The sequence below is a fragment of the Carcharhinus amblyrhynchos genome, chromosome 3 (assembly GCF_965287045.1).
Source record: "Carcharhinus amblyrhynchos chromosome 3, sCarAmb.v2.hapA, whole genome shotgun sequence".
NCBI classification, from domain to species: domain Eukaryota; kingdom Metazoa; phylum Chordata; class Chondrichthyes; order Carcharhiniformes; family Carcharhinidae; genus Carcharhinus; species Carcharhinus amblyrhynchos.
Window position 1 is genome coordinate 99,016,276 of NC_137326.1, and position 15,041 is coordinate 99,031,316.

The window sequence follows — 15,041 nt, forward strand, 5'->3', positions numbered from 1 at the left end:
GACAGCAAAGACTGTACAAAGGCGGCAAGCCTTATGGTTCATTTGCAAAGCTTTTAAAATAATACAAATATACAAGAGGAATCTGAGAATGCTGGAGAATAACAGAAAACATTAGAAATGGCGAGCAGCTCAGTCTGCATCAAAAAGAGGAAAAAGCAGATTAACATTTACCCTTCTGAACACGTGCCACACGCTAGTGAGGCTTGGAGATGGTACAGTTGAACACATGACTAATGAGTTGGTATAGGAGGGAGAGCTTTAGATATATGGATCACTGGGATGTCTTCTGGAGAAGGTGGGACCTGAATAAGAAGATGGATTGCGCCTGAACTGGGGCGGGGGGACACCAATATCCTAAGCAAGAGATTTGCTAGTGCTGCTCAGGAGAGTTTAAATGAGTGTGGCAGCGGTGTGGGAACCGAAACACCAGGCCAGTAAATGTGGAGACTCGGGGGAAAAAAGGTGAGACTGAGATAAACAGCGAGCAGAGTAAGAGCAGGCAGAGGGAAGTTGCAAGGCACAGCAGCACTGTTGGTCTGGGGTGCATCTGCTTCAATGCAAGAAATGTAAGACAGATGAACTGAGAGCCTGGATTACTGCATGGGATTACGATGTAATTGCAATTATGGAGACATGGTTAAAGAAGGGACAGGACTGGAAGCATAACATTCTGGGATATCATTGTTTTAGACTGGACAGACGGGAAAACAAAAGGGGTGGGGGGAGTTGCATTGTTATTTAGAGAGCAGATCATAGCTGTGTTGAGGGAGGTCATATGGGAGGAAACTTGTAGTGAGGCATTATGGGTGGAGAAGGAATAGCAAGGGTGTAATCACAATGTTGGGAGTGTACTATAGACCTCCCAGCAGCCCGCAGGAAACAGAAGAGCAGTTGTATAGTCAGGAACTGAAAAGATGAAAAGGGAAGTTGTGATGGGTGATATTAACTTTCCTTATATTAATTGGGGAATCCTTACAGCCAGGCTTTCGAATTTGTTAGATGCGTCAGGAGGGCTTTTTGATACAGTGTGTTGACAGTCCAACCAGGGAGGAGGCCATACTAGACATGGTATTGAGGAATGAACTGGGCCAGGTGACTCAAGTTTCAGTGGGGGAGCATTTTGGGTTTAGCGAACATAATTACATAAGATTTCGGGTAATCATGGATAAGGACAAGAGTGGCCCTCAGGTGAGGTGCTTAATTGGGCGAGGGCTAATTATATCCAAATTTGACAGGAACTGGGGAATGTTTATTGGGACGAAGTGCAGGACAGGCATGTCCCCGCAAATATGAAGGGTAGAAATGGCAGGATTCAGGAACCATGGATGACAAGGAAAATTATAAGCTTAGTCAAAAGAAAAAAGAATCATTTGATGCATCTAGGCATCTAAAAACTGACAAAGCTCTTGAGCAGTACAGTGAAAATAGGAAGGAACTTAAACATGGATTTAGGAGGGGCCACGAAATGTCTTTAACAAACAAAGTCAAGGAGAATCAAGGCTTTTTATGCATATATTAGCAGCAAGAGGGAACAACACCCGAGAACAATGGAGGAAAGTTATGCCTGAAGTTACAGGAAGTGGAGTGAGATCCTTAATGAGTACTTTATCGATATTCACCAAGGAGAATTACATGATTAATGTTGAGGTCAGGGATAGGTGTGTGAACGCTCTGGAAAATGGCGATATATCAAAGAAAAAAGTGTTAAGTATCCTAAATCACAGCAGACAAGTCCCTGGGGCTAGATGGAATCTACCTCAGGTTACTGCAGGAGGCAAGGGGAGAAATAGCTGCGGCCTTAATAGATATCTCCACATCCTCTTTGACCACAGGTGAGGTTCCAGAGGACTGGAGAATAGCCAATGTTGTTCCCTTGTTTCAGAAAGGAAGCAGGGATAAACTAGGAAATTATATACCAGTGAGCCTGGTATCAGTGGTGAGAAGCTTTTGAAGGACAGGATCTATGCACTTTTGGAGGAAAATGGACTAGTTAGTGACAGGCAGCATGGTTTCTGTCCAGGGAAGGTCATGTCTCACCAATCGGTTGAGTCTTTTGAAGAAGTGACAAAGAAAATTGATGAGGGAAGGGCTGTGGATGTACCTCACATAAACTTTAGTAAGGCGTTTGACAAAGTCCCACATGGCAGATTGGTACAAAAACTAAAATCACATGAGATTGAGGGTGGGCTGGCTTTATGGATACAGAACTGACTTGGTTATAGAAGACAGAGTAGTGATGGAAGGGTATTTTTCAGAATGAAGGTCTGTAGCTAATGATGTGCTGCAGGGATCAGTATTGGGACCTTTGTTGTTTGTAGTGTATATAAATCATCTGGAGAAAAATGTGGGTGGCTTGATTAGTAAGTTTGCAGATGACACGAAGATCGGAAGAGTTGCTGATAGTGTTGAGGATTGTCAGAGGATACAACAGGATATAGATAGATTTTAGATCTGGGCACAAATTTTAGACTTAGGCACAGAAATGGCAGATGGAGTTTAATCCAGACAAATGCGAGGTGGTGTATTTTGGAGGATCAAATTTGGGTATGAATTATACTGTAAATGTCAACACCCTTAGGAATATTAACATACAGAAGGATCTGGGTGTGCAGGTCCACGGTTCTCTAAAAGTGGCAACACAGGTGCCAAGGTAATTAAGAAGGCAAACGGCACTGGGGCATTGAGTGTAGAGTTGGGAAATCATATTGCAGCTATAGAAAATCTTGGTTAGGGCGCATTTGGAATATTGCATGCAGTTCTGGTCACCACACTATCAGAAGGATGTGGAAGCTTTGCAGAGAGTGCAAAGAAGGTTCACCAGAATGTTGTCTGGTCACGAGGGTGTTGGCTATGAGGAGAGATTGGATAAACTTTTCTCTGGAAAGATGGAACCTGATAAAGTTCTACAAAATTATGAGAGACATAGACAGGGTGGATAGTCATGGCTTTTTCCAAGGGTGGAAGTGTCATTTACAAGGGGGCATAGGTTCAAGGTGAGAGGGAGAAAATTTAAGGGAAATTTTTCATGCAGTGAGTGGTGGGTGCCTGGAACACACTGCCAGAGGAGGTGATGGAAGCAGGCACATTAGCAACATTTAAGAGGCATCTGGATGGGTACAAGAGTAGGGAGGAAGTAGGAGGATACAGGCCGAGTAAGGGCAAAAGGTTTTTTTGTAGTTAGGGCATCATGATCTGCACAGGCTTGGAGGGCCGAAGAGCCTGTTCCATTGCTGCATTTTCCTTTGTTCCTTGTTCGAAGGCTGAGCAATGAATGTGCATTTTGATAGAATCAGAATAAAGGGGGTTGAAGAAAAAGAGAGGAAAAGGGAGATAGGAAAATATAAGCAAACAACAGAAGCTTTCATTACATTATTGTATGTATTTAAATAAAATTTGCATTAAAAACAGGAGAAATGAAAAATGAACTATTTTGTGAATAATACTGCAGAGGTAAATTGTCATCGTCACTGCATGGGTGATAATCTGGTGGAGCACAACATCTGCCCACTATTGGAATGAAAACTAATGGCTTGTACAATAGGCCAGAAATTCTTTCCACCAATTGAACACACCCCCACCCCGCAATCCCGCAGCACCCCCGTCCCCCCAATCCCCCCAGCGTACTGCAGACAGGGGTTTCTCTAATAGTGACTAAATTCTCAACATTACCTTTCAGTTTAGCAATCTCCTGTTCCTTTTCTTGTTGCAGGGTCAGGTACCGCCGGCTGTGCTCATTCATAGCTTGATTGTGGTCCTCTCCTAGTCGCTGATGTTCCCCATGTAGCTCAGCATACTGCTTTCTCAGATCTTCGTGCTGATTCTGTGCATACAAATCACAAGACTGGCTGAATAAGGCAAGCGCATGGATTCTGAAAACCCTCTAAATTTCAGTCTCCAGCCATAATGTTCACTGGAAAATGGTAGCAACCTAGTTCATAGAATCATGGCATCCTTCTGCACTGTAGATTCTATTTGGCCCATCAAGCCTGCACCAAAAACAATCCCTACCCAGGTCCTGTCTTATCCCTGCAACCCCACATATTTGCCCTCCTAATCCCCCTGATGTTAAGGGGTAATTTATCCTCGCCAATCAATGTAACCTGCATATTTTTGGACTGTGGGAGGGAACCGGGGCAAGCGGAGGAAACCCACACAGGCACGGGGAAAATGTGCAAACTCCACACACACAGTCATCCGAGGCCAACATTGAACCCGGGTCCCTGGCACTGTGAGGCAGTAGTGTTAACCACTGTGCCACCATGCCGCAGTGTAGTTGCACTGACACTCCACTGCTCTTGGGATTTTTTTGATGTAACTAACATGGGCAACCAGCTCTGCTATTTGCTTACAAGGCAAAGATCCTTCATTGTCTTAGCTGGCACCTGGCCAGTACACCACATGAAATGGTTCCAGATGGTATGAGAAGTGTATTCCATTGAGGGGTCTTAAGATCTAGCTAATGAGCTTCTGTCTTACTAATTAATTAGTTTGAGATTGTCATCAACTTTAATGTAAGAAATATAAGGCTAGCAGATTTCCTGTCCTCTACCCTATTTTACATTGACACACAAATCGTAGTTATTGTGCAAGTCCCACACATCCGCATTAACAATAGTCAACATGTTGGATGAAACCTTTGATCTCTTAAGATCAAGCTGTCCTTCTCTTACATCAGTACACTCCCACTGCTACACTTTATAGTGAACAATCTGTGCCACATAATAGACAGGCATCTTAACTAGAGTGAGAAATTACAATTGCAACTGGACCACTTTCTTATCTGTGCTTGGTCAGGTTATTTTCCATACTGTTCAACTGAGCTAATCCCATCGCATAGAACCATGGAATGGTTATGGCACAGAAAGAGGCCACTTGGCCCACATTGGCCCCGGCTGAAAAATGAGCCATCCAGCTTAATCCCACTTTCCAGCATTTGGTCCGTAGCCCTGCCAGTTACGACACTGAGCTGCATATCCAGGCTCCTGTTAAATGAGGTGAGGGTTTGTGCCTCTACTACCCTTTTACAGACAGTGAGTCCCAGACCTCCACAATCCTCTGGGTGAAAACACTTTTCCTCACCTCTCCTCTCTCTATTAACCACTTTGAATCTGTGTCCTTTAATCAATGACCTCTCCGCTAAAGGAAATAGACCCTACCCATCCATTCTATCCCAGCCCCTCACAATTTTGTACATATTAATCAAATTCCCCCCCTCTGACTCTGCTGTTCCAAGAACAATCCTAGTCTATCCCAACTTTCCTCACGGCTACAATTTTTCAGTCCTGGCAACACCCTCGTAAATCTCCTCTGTACCCTGTCTAATGCTTTCTGTACAGAGGTGACCAGAACTGAACACAGTATTCAAGTCGTGGCCTAGTTAATATTTTAGAGTCCCAGCATAGCCTCCCAGCTCTTATATTCTATCTAACAGTTGATATTATTCAAGAACATGTCTCTCATTTGCACTGTATTAATACTTCCCTATTAGACTTTTGTAATGATGCTTGAAGTATTTTAAACTTACACACTCCTAAACTCATTTTCATCTAAGGGTCTATTTAATCTGCAAAAACATGTTTTAGACACATGCTGTATCCAATTTATGGCTTAATTTAAGATGCTCTCCACTCATTTCCAGTTGTCAAAATGTAGTCATTTTCTTAGAATTATTCCTGAAGTCTGCAACATTTAGCTCAGGCAAACAGCCCAAATCCCTGAAGAAAGCTCAGAAGAGTCCAAAAAATCGAAAGATAAACTCTTTGTCTCACTCCACGGATGCTGTCAGACCTGCTGAATTTGTCCGGCACTTTTTGTTTTCATTTCAGATTTCCAGCACCTGCAGTATTTTGCTTTTATCCCTGAAGAAAATACCAATTAACCTCTTCACACAGGGATCAAGTGGGTGATGGTTGTGGTTTTGGATGGGTCAGGTAATACCCACAGCTGGTAGGTTACTGGGGGTGCATTTGCATGGGGTATTTGCCTACTCCATGCAAGTTTGGTGCTCCACCAAAATAGCAAATTGGTGCACTGTGGTATACTTTAATGGGATTGGCTTTTGTGCTGGGTTGGGATGTGTCTTTTGACTATCTGAGCTGCAGCTTTGTGCTGGGACTTGTACATGTTTTGTGTTAAGAAATAGGACAGCCTGTGCTGTCTTTTGTTGGGGGATTTTAGCTGCTGTGCTGCCACTTTTGGATGGGGTTGAAGTTGATTCTTTTAACAGCATAGAGCTATGAGTTAACTGCCAATTTCCACATTTGACCAGACAGAATAGGGTCCCCTCCACTATGCTCTACAATAAGGTATTACTGTAACATCTTACAATGTTCGTACATAAGTCATTTTAAAAGAACGAATGCAGAGGACCACTCTCTTTTCCTTCTGTATCCTACATTTACAACATGCCCAGAAGCCTCCTCACTATGTTTCTTTCTACAGTGCAGTTTGTAGCTGCTGTAATATAATTCCTCAAACAACTCCACCAATGTACTTTGCCAGGTTAATTCTCCACTATTATAGTCAAGCATGAGACAATTTGGCAGTTGATGAGGAGCATGTCATGCAGATAAGCTGGAGGTTCAAGTATATGAGAGAAACATGGAAAATCTGGAACCACGATCCATGAAACTAGTTCAACGTAGAAAGGTTTGTTGGAAACGAAGCAACAGAGCGTTGGAACTTCTTTACAAAAAAGTACAAGTAAAAATCAATGTTAGGTTATAAATGCATTAAAAGATTTTCTTTTATTATACACTCGCTTTCACAGACAAAATCTTCTACCTTGATTCATTTTTTACACCTGTAGAACTCTTAACTTTATCATACCCACTTAAAAATTTGCATTTTATTTAAGTATAATCTAGGGATTAAAATGTAAATGTTGGTTGTTATAAATTTCAGGAGATAGGACATGAGCGGTTTTTCACAGCTTATCCTGACACTTCAGGGCAGTACCTCACAGTTTTAATCTGACTACAGAGTATTCTCATAATAACAAGAACAGAATATAAAGAATTAAGATTCAATAGCTGTTTTGAATGTTAGCCTTAGCTCAGTGGTAGCAAACTTGCCTATATGTAAGAAAGTCATGGGTTTGAGTCCCTCTACAGCAATTTATCCAACTTTTTGTCAAGGTTAATCCTGACATACCCAGTTATAAACCCATGCACAAAATATCATAAAATTATATTTTTACGTGAAAGATTAATATGCACATGGAAAGCTAATTAATCAAATGCAGAGACAGAGCAAAGACTAAACTATAATGTGACCTTATTCAAACTAATTTTTTAAAGAAATAAAAACAAAAAGCGTGCTTCTTCAAGTAGAATTGTTGATGAACAACAAGAACGACCTATAATTTTTAAAAAAACAGCTTTAACAAAAGAAAATGTCCCAAGGCACTTCACAGGAGTATTACAAAACAAAATTTGGCACAGAGTCATGAAGGAGATATTTATGATAGATGAACAGAAACTTGGTCAAAGAGGTAAGTTCTAAGGAGCTTCTTAAAGGAGGAAAGAGAGGACAAAAGGTGGAGAGGTAAATGGGATGGGAGAGGAGGGGTGGTTTGGGGGGATAGCCAACATTTATTGCCCATCCTTAGTTGCCCAAGAGCAGTTGAGAGTCAACCACATCGTTGTGGCTCTGGAGTCACATGTATGCCAGACCAAGTAAGGATGGCCGATTTCTTTCCCTAAAGGATGTCACTGAACCAGATGAGTTTTTTTGACAATGGTTTCACGGTCATCAACAGATTCTTAATTCCAGATATTTTTTATTGAATTCAAATTCCACCATCTGCATGGAGGGATTCAAGCCCGGGTCCCCAGAACATTAGCTGAGTTTCTGGATTTATAGTCTAGCAATAACACCACTAGGCCATCACCTCCCTCCAAAACTCATTATCAAAAAGAACAGGAATCAATAATAGGAAAAAGGTGACATATAAATTGTGACAACTTCCAACAGAATGTCAAGCTGGGCAAGAAGAAATTGCGCTCAGATTCAATATTTTTAATAATAATTTTGATAGATCATTGCAAAATATGAATGGTATTGTACAAGGCACCACAAGAGAAAAGAATTGTGGGAGAGAAGGAAAATCACAGAGTCATAACTAGGTAAAGCTAAACTTAATTGTTAACAACCTATCGGGTGAATGGATGACTGGGGAAGAGAAGGAGTTTAATGGTCTTCATGCTCTGAAAGAAATGAGTTACATTTGCTTGAAATGCTGAAGCAATAACACGGATCGAAACTCGGGAGCAGATTTGATCTTTGAAGCAGCCCCTTCCTCAAGTCTTAACCATGGCATCTTGTTAGTCTCTAAAATGGCAATCCTTTAAACTTCACACTTACCAATCTGAAGTTTAGAGTGCAGAATATGTAGCATTGGTTTAGCGAATAATTTGCTGCCTCATGTCGAGTGGGTGGCCTGCAGGCATCCTATTCTGCATCAATGCCTTAGGATACACTGTACACAGAAATGGTGATTTTAAAAACCAATTATATATTGAAAAACACATGAAGTGCCCAGCTGAGAGGCAATGAGCTTTACGAGCTCTCTCTTTCCATCCAAACACCCAGCAAGGAATAGCCAGGTCTCAAACCACACTCTCAGTTTTTAATAAAACAAAAAGTTCAAAGCGGGAAACCTAATATGGAAGAAGAGTTTTGGAATGTAATAAAAGTTTTGTGCAGCCTTGTCTTGCCCTGCAGATACCGCAGAGACTTTTCACAGTGAATGGATTACTTTTGAAGTGCGGTCGAGTGTTGTTGCATGGATAATGAGTAATATACTGAAACTAAAATTAAGTAAAGTTTGTTTTTTAAAAATCTCCAATATATCTGAAAAATGTTTGGCACTGGATATCTTAAACAGCCTTCAGGAACAATAAGAATTCTCCCAGCAAGGAGATGGCTGAGGAAACAGCTTTGTCGGGTAGTTAATGGAGAATGGTGGATAGGATGTAAAAGCTCTTTTGCACACCACTGCAGTAAGGTTGGAGACAGTTTAAAATAAAATTGAGGGAAAAAGCTCCTCAGTGCTTCGGATAGCTTTACAGAATCATAAAGTAAGTCAGAAATAGATAACTGAGACAACTGAAGAAGCAATAGAATGGGAATGCCATCACCCACACTTTCCTCTTAAGTAGAATTATTTAGGACAGATGTTCATTCATGTTGTGCTGGGTCTTTGCAAGATCCACCAACAAGTCCCACTCCCTTCAACTTTCCTTATAGGCCTGCATAGTTTTCCAATTTCCAAGTATACAGCCAGTTTATTTCTGAAAGTTACCGCAGCACAGTGGCATAGTGCTTAGCACTGCTGCCTCACAGCACCAGGGACCTGGGTTCAATTCCGGCCTCGGGTCACTGTCTGTGTGGAGTTTGCACATTCTCCCCATGTCTGCATGGGTTTCCTCTGGGGTGCTCCAGTTTCCTTCCAGAGTCCAAAGATGTTTAAGTCGATTGGCCATGCTAAATGAGGTTATGAGGATAGGGGCTGGGTGGGATTGTTGTTGGTGCAGACGCCATGGTCTGAATGGCTCCTTCTGCACTGTAGGGATTCTACGGCTCATTGAATCTGCTTCAACCATCCTCTCAGGCTGTGTACTCCATCAATTTACATTTAAAAAATCTCCTTAGCTGGCATTCTCCAGTCTCACACTCTCCTCTACCGTTGCCAGTGAGAACGCAGAATTTGGTGCTCAGATAAATCTCCAGTCACAGCAGTGGGACCATAGAATCCCAGCTGCAGGCAAGATTGAAGAATTCCAGCCCTTATATCCTCAGTATGATGTTGACTTAGAAATACATCAGTATTTCTTCATTATCACTGAGTCAAAATCTGAAAATTCACTACTTAACAATGTCAAAATTCTAAAATCCTTAATTAAAAGCATTGTGGGAACAACATCACCATATAGATTGCATTGGTTCAAAAAGACTACCCACCAACCTTCTCAAGGCAACCGGAGATGGGCAGTAAGTACAATAGGTAGCATGGTGGCACAGTGGTTAGCACTGTTGCCTCACAACGCCAGGGACCCAGGTTCGATTCACAGCTTGGATCAGTGTCTGTGCGGAGTCTGCGCATTCTCCCGGTGTCTGTGTGGGTTTCCTCTGGGTACTCCGGTTTCCTCCCACAGTCCAAAAAATGTGTTAGTTAGGTGCATTGGCCATGCTACATTCTCCCTCAATGTACCCGAACAGGCGCCGGAGTGTGGCAACAAGCGGATTTTCACAGTAACTTCATTGCAGTGCTAATGTAAGCCTATTTGTGACTAATAAATAAACTATTTTACCAATAGTGCCAAGATTCTGAACATGCATTTAAAAATTAGCCAAGAATTTTAAGTTTATGTCCCCTAATCTTTAAACCCCTTCACCCACAGATCAGTTGGTTTGGATCAACTGGATTAACACTGCTCATAATCTTTCAAATTTCCAACTTGTTTGAGTTCACCCCTTTCCCAAAGAGGAGCTTAATTTCCTTAACTTCCTAACTTAGATTCCTTAAACCATGAAATTGTCTTGCTTGTATCCTAACAATTCCATAAATGGGAAGGATTCTCCAGCTCTGCTAGCTCTTATCAGGAATTGTGAGGGCCTGGAGAATTGGACATCGGCCATTAAAACTGTTTCCCTCTGCTGGGCGCCAAACCTATCCCAGCAATGATCCCGGCTTGCCCCAATCAGCCCACAGCGGGCAGGAACCTGATACATATTCAGATTTACTGCTTTAAATATAATTAGTGGGATTGAAGCCCGATTCAAAGACCTCCTGCTATTCTCCTGCCTCTCCAGTTGGAGATGCAGAGAGTGAGCTTTGTACACATCCTCTCAGGCAAGGGGACCAGTCGTGTGGGATCTCGAGGGTCAAGGAAGCATCACTGCGTGGGTTTCCTCCCACAGTCTGAAAGACTGGCCTGGTTAGATGCATTGACCCAAAGAGACTCCAGGCTGTGGCGACAAGGGGAATTTCATAGCAACTTCATTGCAGTGTTAATGTAAACCTTGCTTGTGACTAATAAATAAAACCCTCAACAATGAAATCCTACCCCCAACACCATGCAGGCATGTGCCTTATCTGACCTGAACCTCCACTCAGTCCCGCTCCCCCCTCAGACATCTCAGTCCCCCTTTCCCCTCAGAGCCCTCACTCAGCAACCCTCCCCCCTCAAAACTTCACTCAGCCCCTCTCACCCCCCTCACTCAAACCCCTCCCTCAGACCCTTCACTCAGCTCCTCTTCCCTCTCAGGACCCCCAGATTTCCAGTCTGCTCGGCTGTGCACACCTTTGATTTGAAGTTGCTGAGGCTTCCCAGTAAGTTGAAATCGTTGAAACACTCTCCACTGCACTTGAAGCTTTTGATCCGTAATAAGTTCCACCTGCGCTGCCTCGCAAAAGATTTAGCTGTGAGATCAATGGATTTCCATAATCCTCCAGCCACCTGTGTTTATTTTTTCTTTCCCTTCACAGTTGAATGCATCTCAAGTACCCCATTGACCGCAATACTGACAGAGTCTAAGCCAGTGGTTCAACTTCCCCTTTGGGTTTGCCCACCCAACCCCAAAGACTCTTGAGGGGCTCTTCCTCTACCATCAGCAGAGGGGCAAATGGCCATAGGACCTACCTTCTCAAGCCCCCACATGGGCCAAAGTGTCAGTGCCAGGGGACAATGCTGCACTGGTGGCAGTGCCAGGAAGTATATCTGAACGGGGCTGAGTACAGGTTCTGAGGAGGAAGGAGGGTCTGAGGGGGAAAGGGGTCTGAGTCAGGCATCTGAGGCAGAAGGGTGTCTGAGTGGGAAGGTCTAAGGGGGAAGACGGTTGAGTGTGAGGGGGTGGTCGGATCCCTCATGTTTGTGTAGTGTGTGGAGGGGGGAAGTGTTACCAATTATTTGTGGGTGGGAGGGGGTGAATGCCCCTCTTTGGTGAGGGATTGGTGGTGCTCCCCTGGGCAGTGTGAAGGCCACTGTTTTATTTGTAGGAGTGCGGCCTCTCTCCCAAGCGCAAAGATTGGTTTGCCCCTTAAACAATGGCAGCTCGATCTCGGAACAGTGGGTTGTCCACAATATACAAGTTAGCATCCATCAGCTGGGAGAATCCCACCTGATAGACACTGCTACCACCGACAGGTAACCTTTGTCCCAATTCAGGAGAAACATGGCCAATATCTTTCATATGATTAGAGAACCACAACTATACAAGAGACTCCAAATGAGGATCTAACAAACTTGTAGTTTTTAAGCACATATTCAGTAAAAATGATTAATTCCAACGAACATATCCTCCAGATTCTGCAGTCATTTTCTCCAACTTATTGAGACAAAAAAGCCCTTTCTTTTAACCGCAATTGGAATCAGGGAGGTAAACTGCACCAAACCCAATGCCAGCAATATGGGTAAGTGTATTGGTCAGCTATCTACTGGGAGCTGTTCAAAAGCAGCAACTGTCACAGGCAGGAGCAGAATTTCAGCAGCAGGAAGCCTGTACCAGTGATGGGTTTTCAGGAGAACTTTGCGGGTGTGCATGTGAGGAAGCCTCATTTAAAAGGCCCAAGTCCAGAGGAATGGTCCTATTTCTTCTTCTCCCCAAAATGAAAGTTTAAAAAAAAATTCACATTCAATGGCAACTTCTGTTCCTGGATTCAGTTCCTACATACAGGAAAGTTTATTTTTTTACACTGAGGGTAGTGGCTGCCTGGAACTTGCTGCTGGGGGAGGTAGTGGAAGCAGATACGATAGTGACTTCTAAGGGGCATTTGGACAAATACATGAATAAGATGGGAATAGAGGGATATGGTCCCTGGAAAGATAGGGGGTATTAGATCAATGAGACAGCATGGTCAGTACAGGCTTGGAGGGCCAAAGGACGTGTTGCTGTGCTGTAATTTTCGTTGTTCTTTGAAAGTTACGCCAGCTTCCCTGTCTGATTAACACAGCAGTTAGGACCTGATGAGCTTTTTTTAATATGTAAATAAGGACCTTTCTAACATCAGGTGGGTATCCACACTGCCAACTCAAAAGCATGAGTTCAAGTTGAACATGGCAGGATCTGAGAGGGACCTGGCTGATTTGAATAACCTGCGTCCGCTAGGTTTCTGCCAGAAAGTCTCGGGTTAAAACCACTCCATCCATCTTTCAGCAAGAAGGTAACACCTCTGGTTCGATAAAGGAACTTGGAACTACAATAGCAGCATCAACTGAAGTAGAATCTCCTTATTCTGTTTCTGCACTGAAGCTAGATGTTAGGCCAGAAGAAAGAGAATGCATATATACATTACATATACATATGTATAAAATCACATATGTATATATATATATATATATATATATATATAAAATCGTGCAAAGTATCCTTGCTTTGTGAAAGCAGTGAGTTATTTCGTATGCATTATGATTTCACTCCTATACATATAGATATAAAAATCATATGTATATGTGTATGTATATATACATACACACACCATCGTATACATATATGCATAAGAGAATGTAATGTCAATGATAGTTGTAAAAATAAAACATCATGAAGGGTCGAAAAATCCATGCGTATGTATCTAATTAAAGTGGCACGGTGGCACAGTGGTTAGCGTTGCTGTCTCACAGCGCCAGGGACCCAGGTTCAATTCTGACCTCGAGTGACTGTGTGTGTGTGTGTGTGTGTGTGTGTGTGTGTGTGTGTGTGTGTGTGTGTGTGGAGTTTGCACATTCTCCCCATGTCTGCATTGGTTTCTTCCGGGTGTTCCGGTTTCGTCCCACAGTCCAAAGATGTGTAGATTAGGTTGACTGGCCATTCTAAATTGCCCCTTAGTGTCAGGGGGATTAGCAGGGTAAATATGTAAGGTTATGGAAATTGGGTCTGGGTGGGATTGTGGTCCGTGAAGACTGGATGCGCTGAAAGGCCTCCTTCTGCACTGTAGGGATTTTATGATTCTATGATTCTACGAACAAGAATGAGTAACATGACAAACACCTTAGCAGGGAAAGAGTGCAAATCTTTCATTAAACATAAATCTGAAAAAGAGCAGCTGGCATGCTCATCTTTAATGCAAAAACATAATCTGAATAGGTACCAATCTTAAATGATCTAAAGGATCTGTTGCCTTTTCATCTTCATCATACTCGAGATAATGAATAATTGGCCAAAAATGTTGACGCAAGCACAATAATTTTCAATAATTAAACAAAAATGAACATTTTGAATCGGTTAATTATACATATCAAATCAAAACTTCCTATTGATAGTATAAAGGTTATACTATTTTGTCCTAAATTGGCAAAATAACAAGACACTTTCAGATTTCAATGAAGCAGGTTACAACCTGACCAGAAGTATGTCAATCATACAGCATGTGAAATGGCACAATCGATATTGTTCTGCATAAGATGGAAGTAGAGTACAGTACAATTGTGCCACCATGCAAAGTATCCTTGCTTTGTGAAAGCAGTGAGCTATTTGGTATGCATTATGATTTCACTCCCATATTTCATGATAAGTCTGGGCATGTGTAAAACGGATCATTCTCAAATGCTGAAAAGCTGATATGTTTCAGCTTCATACAGTCACCGCAAGAGTATGTAACTTTTTTTTCCAGTACACACAAAAGGTCACTGACCTGAAACATTAACTCTGTGTCTCTCTTCACAGATGCTGCCTGACATGACAGAGTAGGCTCGAGGAGTTGAATGGTCTACTCCTGTTCCTATTTCTTATGTGCCTATTACTCAAATTGAGCTCTCATTCTTTTCTGCGCAGCTGATTCATTTAAGTGTAGGTCCTTGAATTTTGTTATATTGCATACAATACATGGTAACTTAGAAGGGCTAATTCACGTGGACCCTGCAGGGGTATCTCTAGGTTGCCGCACAGCTTGAAGGAGAACATTGCTGCTGGTGCTTTGCATTATTTTATGGTTTTAATTCAGATTTCTAGCACCTGCTGCATTTTATCTTTTTTAATAAGAAGGGTTTATTTGTTTCATTCATAAGAAACTTACTTTCCCATTATTAATGTTAAGGATGCTG

At 42.4% G+C, this 15,041-nt stretch overlaps 1 protein-coding gene across 4 annotated transcripts in view; it reads right to left on the bottom strand.

Moving 5' to 3' along the window:
* LOC145340959 (Golgi integral membrane protein 4-like) overlaps window positions 1–15,041 on the bottom strand; it is a 109,551-nt gene that overhangs the window by 51,114 nt on the left and 43,396 nt on the right. For all 4 annotated transcript variants that reach the window (XM_080185573.1, XM_080185572.1, XM_080185574.1 and 1 more), the window contains one exon: window positions 3,670–3,820. In XM_080185573.1, coding sequence (XP_080041699.1) covers window positions 3,670–3,820 — 151 coding nt within the window. The remainder of the gene's footprint in view (window positions 1–3,669; window positions 3,821–15,041) is intronic.